Genomic DNA, 6682 nt, shown 5'->3' with positions numbered 1-6682 from the left:
GTGTGTCAGAATAGGAAAAAAGAAAAATGTGCAAGAATCCAGCCCTCCAGGACTGGAGGCCCCCACCCCTGCTTTAAGAACTTGGAAGGAGAAGTGCTGATAATACTTAACACTGAAATTAAAGAGTGTCAGAGGCTTTTTGTTAGTGTCACTTTTTTTGCTCTGCTGGTCACAAAACGTATTTTTTAGCTATGATATTAAATAGTCTCAGACTGGTAAAAGCCAGATGCATGCTAACATAAACTTGACTGACTCTGAAGCAGTAGTCTCCAACCCTGGCCCTGGAGAGCTACTTTTCTGCAGAGTTTAGTTCAAACCTGTATGCAATAAGCTGCCCCACCCATTACTTCTGATCCAGCCAATCAGGGACTTGGGAAGAGGCTGATTAGGGTGGCAATTCGTGGTTGAAACTAGGCTCTGCAGGAAGGTAGATCTCTGGGAGAAGGGTTGGAGACCAATGCTCCTTCCACGCCATGTTTTGATTGGTTTATATTACCATTATGTGCAGAATTCCACCCATATGATTTCCATATATGTATTTTCTGTTTTGCTTGTAACTTTGCCACAAAACTGTAGCACATCGCAGTGGAGGGGTCAATTGCTGGAGCCTCCCACTCCTTTATATGATTAGAGTCCTGGAACATCATTGGTCAGACCACAACTGTACAAAATGTTCATTCATTTTACATGAATATCCAGTGGAATTATGACAAAATACTGACACAAGCATTTTGATTGCAGCTCTTAAATAGTTCAGCAAAATTTTCATGAATTTTCACTTTAAATGCAGTCCATCAGCCAAATGATTTTACTTTAGTTTAGAACTGGAGCTCCTAGGCTAACTGTGCTGACAAACACTAGAAGGCAATAGTCACCCATACCGTTTCCACAAATACATGCCAAAAATTCATACATTTGCTTTGAATTGTGTCAGTGAGCTATGTAAAAAAGTTTTATAAAAATGCCATGGATAGACCTTATTTACACTTTTAAGCTAAAATTACAACTTCATAATCATTTACATAACGCTCTGCTTTTCTATTCTGGTAGGTTCCGACGTTGGAGCGCATGCGCGCTGTAAAATGTCACTATGCAGTTACGCAGTGTGAGCTCTGTAATACCGAAAGCGCGCTTAGTCAGCCTCACCTGGAAACACAGCGTCTGATATCTTTTGCACGCAAAGCTTGCCACAGCTATTCGGGGCAGCTATCGAGGGTTTTGTCAGTTGCCAGTCCGTGTACACATACGGCAGAACAGGCTGTGATTACCTGACGCAGATATGAACTCATTTGCTGATCAGCGTTAGTAACGTCTCTGTTTAGCCAACTCAGTACAATAACGCTGCAACCACAGCTGTCTCTCTCTCTCTCTCTCTCTCTCTCTCTCTCCTCGCTCCCAGCCGTAACTGTGTTAAACCCGTAACTTAGCTAACCTACTTTGTGAAGTTCGTCGTTCTTTCTCATTGTTATGATCTGGCCTTCACTATCACCTCGTCATTCATAATATTTGAAACTGCATGTACATATTAAAATATTAAATACATATAAATAATAAAACAAGCCAACCATTTCCTATCAGGTTGGCTAAGTTAGCTGGCCATGTTAAAGGTTCGAATTTTTACACTGTTATAAGAATATGTACACTCAAATAAAGAAACAAATCAAATTTTTCCACGAAAGGTTCCACTAATCCACCACAAATCCACAGAACATTTTGCTTGTAAATTTATTCTGTCGCGTTAGGCATACTTCTGTTGTGACGTTGTAATGACATTTCAGCTATTTTTTTTTACATTTATGGCGCAATTAAACTCATTTGTGAATTAGGAGAAATTCACTTTGTTTCAAAAGACTTGAAAAATACATATTTATCCAAATTAATTTGTTGATTTGGTTATTTGTTAAAATTGCATCAGACGACAACAGATTTTTAAAAAGTATTTCCTGACGGTGTACGGTGAGCTTCAAAGCAGCGGAATAGAAGTGCAGAACTTTTATTTTGACAGCCGAATCCCTAATGTGTGACGCAATTCAGCCAGCGGAGTTCCATTTGCCCGTGAGCGGAACTTGAAAAAAAGTTCTGCATTTGATTGGCTGATCAGCGGCGGTCTGCGGCTGAGACGGGTCTGTGTTCGGAATCGCTCCCTGTTACATGAGTAGTGCGCTACACGGTGAGTCGGTCAGTCTGGACTGCTGATGGAGGTCTCAGTGGTCAGTAGCTCCCAGTTCGTCCTCCAGTCCGTTCACGACACAGCGTCCGCTATGGTCCATGAATTAACAAGTGACTCTTTAAGAGCACAGATGCTGACTCGTGAAGTCGACTGGGCAGCAAGGCATCAAGGCGACTGCCTTCAGTTTCGGACACAGCCAAAGTGTAGCCGCCCCGCCCGGATCCCAGGTCCCTCCTTCTTTCCCTTGACTCTCCAATGACTGCATAGCAACTGTTACTATCCGCCATTTTTTCGGTCAAGCATTCGGGACTATTAAGAAGCGCGCAAGCGGTTTCTTACGGACATATTTTGAATTCTGAGCTCCAGATATGGTCAAACGGTGTGTGTGGGGGAACTGTAGAAGCGACACACGATACCCTAACAGAGTAGAGGGTGTCTCTTTCTATCCGTTTCCTAAACCAAAGACAAATTTTCAGAAATGCCAGCTCTGGATTCGTCTGTGTGGTAGACCACAACATCGGCTGAACATAGACACCATCAGCAAGAACACCTACGTCTGCTCAAAGGTAAGGCTGCTGTTTAGTTGGTGATGTGAGATGTTTTGACTGAATAACCTGTGTGTATGAATGAACTCCTGTAAAAAGTCCCAATCTTAACAATCCAAACATGAAGTTAGCTGTAGTGCTAGAAGTTATCCTTTGCTGAGCCTTTTCTTCACTAGAAACAGGTGTTATTTTATCTTACTTTCTCAGGTCAAGCCCCTTGGGGCTAATAACTGATAGATGCCATCGTTGTCGTTTTATGTTATTCAGGATTCTCGCTGATCCTTAAGGAGTCTACTAAGTCTTTAAACGGGTTTTAAAAATGTAAGGCCATAAATAGTCTGAAAGTGTCTTTTTTTACTATTAGAGGTATTGTATTCAAAGAGGATGCCTAAAGAGATCTTAGACTAACTCAGAATAGTTCTCTAACCAGAAATATTCAGCTGACAGCAGAAGGACCATGCAAGTAAAAGAGTGACCAGTTAGTTGAGCTAGACAGGGGAATTAAGAAGAGGGCCAGTGACCATGCCATGCCGTGCATTTATCTCATAATAATAATACACCTATCTGAACGAAATAGACGTTAATAAATGTCATATTTGCGTTTGTGTGTGTTTTTGTGTAGTGAAAATGGTTCTGCTTGTCCTGTGTTGAGATTAAAAAACATTAATGTATGTTTAATGTATTTAAGCACTTTGTCAATGGAGGCCCAACAGAAGAGTTCCCAGATCCACTGGATGCACTGGATGAGAAGAATACCCCCAGATCACCTCCGAAGAAAAAGTAACCTATTAATGCCACATATTATTTGGCTTATAAAATGTTAGCTATCTGGCTTGCTGTTATATATGTCTCTAATCTGTGTGTGTGTAAATGTGTGTGCGTGCGCCATGCAGACAGAGGTGCGAACTGACGGAAACCATAAATGCAAGTACAGAGGTTATTCCACCCGACAACACAAGTAAGTTTCAGTTTTGTTGTATCTATTCAACAGTTTATCACAAACATTCCTCTTAACCTTTTTTAAGTGAGCAGTTAATCAGGCACATTGTAGTGAGCTACTAATTCACTATTCAGCTGCATAAAAATACTTAATATGAAAGTTGCAAGGCTCTTCAATAAACAGTCTTCAATAAACAGGCTGCCCAGTCTGCTCATAAACATCTCTGCTAGGTTATTAATTATTATAAGGTCAAAGAAATCAAGGTCAGACTTACCTGCAGGTTAACACACATTTTCCAAGACTGGTCATTTCAGGGATGTTAAGTGTGATTGCTCTGTCAAAACAAGAGCATCTTTACTTGATGTGCAGCTAAATTGTTGGTGAACTACAAGTACTATTGTCAGCTCACAGAGCACTGAGAAGAAATGACATTTTACTAATTAAAATGCAAATGTATTGCATTTTTAAATTTAAATGCGTTATGTAAATGATTATGAAGTTGTACTTTTAGCTTAAAAGTGTAAATAAGGTCTATCCATGCCATTTAAGGACACAGCAACTGAGTTTAAGAACCCATCGTTGTCTAGCTTAAAGTCATGTTAAAATGTTTATTTCCTCTGCTTGTTTAACCAAATAGATGAATGTTCAAAAGAATGTGGCTTCAATTATGCGCATATCTCTGGCACTAAAAGGGCATTTCACTCTAGCAACCCAACCCAATATAAACACAATATAAAACTAATTTTCTTGCAGCTACATTTAAATGATTCTGAAATTAAGCTAATATTCTGTAGGTGTAATATAACAGTAGTAGCAAGTAATACAATTTAAGGAACTTCTGGGTGATGAGAAGAGCTGTAGGTGATGGCATAATAATTGAGAAAGCTGTATAGCACTGAGAATGAATTTATGATGAAAAATAGTGTATGGAATGCCTCATTTTCGAATAGCAGTGACCAAGTTTAAAAAAACAATTATTAGTATGACATGTGATTCCAGATTTTTGAAAGGTAGAAGGAGATATATTAAGCAACATTTTCCATTTTAATGACTATGCGAATTTTGAAGCAGTTAACTGGTCATGTTTTCAGTCCCAGCTTGGAGTTTGTCTTTGTGTTTTTTGCCTGGTGAAGTGTGAATTCATGCTTGTATTGAAGTGCTGGCTTGATATTGTCACTGCACAAAACACATTGGGATATCAAAGCAACCACATTTTGGGTTAAAAAATGTTAGTTGAAGACATAATGACAAAATAGGAAAAATATTTATTAGTAGCTGCTTTCATTGCATATGTGTTCAACAGAAAACTGAGTGCTGTCATGTTTCGTTTTTGAATCTAACTTCTAGCTCTGGCACGTGAAGCTGACCTTATCCCGTATGGAAGTGTGGACATCATGGCAGGAACAGGAGGCATGGCACTAAGGCAAATCAAATCAACATCTGTAGAGGATTCACTGAGAATGACCGCCTACATTCAGTCTGAGGAAATTAAGCATCTGAAAAAGCAACTATCTGAATTACAGTATATCAGTGTGACACCTGAATTAATCAATAACAGCAACATCCCTAATTATTTTGAATTTTGTACTGGATTCACCTTTGACATGTTTAATCGTCTGTGCGCTTTTCTTAGAGTCCCCACTGACTGCATAACTCCACAAACACACATTCCTCTCACCTACAGAAAGGAAACTTGGCACACAAAAAAGATGCCCTTTCGCAATCAGTTCTTGCTTGTTTTGATGAAATTGCGCAACAACTATGACATGAAGGATCTGGCGTTTAAGTTCCAAATTGATGTGAAGAGCACAAACTTAATTTTCAATGCTTGGATAAACTACTTATACCTCCGGCTGGGTCAGATACCAGTATGGCCACACAGGGACATTATCACAGCTCGCATGCCAGACAACTTCAAGAAAGACTTCCCCACGACATTTGCACTTTTGGATTGTACAGAATTGAAGCTTGAAAGACCAACGTCACTGCTGCTCCCCAGTCAGGCCGTCTCTGATGGCAAATCCTCAAACACGCTTAAAGGGCTAGTTGCATGCGATCCTCGTGGATCCATATTATTTGTGTCCATGCTTTACGCTGGATCAATTTCAGACAAGGACATTTTTCAGCAATGCAACATCACCTCTCTACTTTACAGTCTCATTCAGGTTGGCTACCTACACCCAGGTGATGCTTTGATGGCAGACAAAAGCTTCCAGAATGAGAAAGATGTTGAGGAAATTGGTCTGTGCCTCAGCATACCCCCGTTTACAAAGGGCAGTGAGCAGAAGACAAAGAAAATGGCAAAACACAAAGCAAATGTCAAGAGAGCTGTTGCAAAAATAAAAAAATTCAAAATAGTGTCTGATAAAATTCACACCTCCACACTTGGTAAGATTAATCAGATTTGGTTTGTGGTCAGCATGCTGACAAACTTTCAGCCACACATTTTGGGTCAGTAGGTAACTTAAAGAGGATAAAACCTCTCCCTATGCATTGTTTACCTCATAACTCAGTCAACTCCATATGGAGTCTCGCTCAGCTATTTTAATGGGTTGATTGGCCCAAGTCCCTGTCATACTTCTGAAGTCCCTATCATATTTAAGAACTCAACATCTGCATCTTTGACCTCCAAAACTTGAGCTGCGGGTGAGAAAATGTTGATTGTTACTGTAAATATGAACTGTACATACACAGTAGCTGTAGGTCACAAAATGACTGAGATTGTACTCTTTGATAGTTATATATCAAAACCTGATTATTTACTAGCAAACATTCATTATATTGTTACTGCAGGAAAAAAATAAAACTCAACAAATTAAAGTGGAGATGTGTCATGTTGCCCTTTTTTACAGGCTACGCTGGTCAGTTTGTGCAACAAGTGGAATACATACTGGTTATCTGAGAGTTCTGTCATGACATGTTTTCTCTTGTGTTCAGTTTTGAGTTCTGTCACTTTATGAAGTTCTGTGGAACTTCGATAAGGAACATTCTAACGTTATAATATCATAAAACACTATTACAGTCTAT

General features: G+C 39.6%; 1 protein-coding gene across 1 annotated transcript; it reads left to right on the top strand.

The window, feature by feature from the left end:
• Positions 1-2112: 2112 nt before the first annotated feature.
• si:dkey-20i10.7 (uncharacterized protein LOC799792 homolog) lies at positions 2113-6480 on the top strand. Its single transcript, XM_036573418.1, has 4 exons — positions 2113-2736; positions 3404-3495; positions 3609-3673; positions 5003-6480. The coding sequence occupies exons 1-4, from the start codon at positions 2539-2541 to the stop codon at positions 6112-6114; spliced, it is 1467 nt and encodes a 488-aa protein (XP_036429311.1). The 5' UTR covers positions 2113-2538; the 3' UTR covers positions 6115-6480.
• The last annotated feature ends 202 nt before the right edge of the window (positions 6481-6682 follow it).

The sequence above is a fragment of the Colossoma macropomum genome, unplaced genomic scaffold (assembly GCF_904425465.1).
Source record: "Colossoma macropomum unplaced genomic scaffold, Colossoma_macropomum, whole genome shotgun sequence".
Taxonomy (NCBI): Eukaryota; Metazoa; Chordata; class Actinopteri; order Characiformes; family Serrasalmidae; genus Colossoma; species Colossoma macropomum.
The sequence above is the reverse complement of the archived record's forward strand: the minus strand, read 5'-3'. Positions and strand labels throughout refer to the sequence as shown.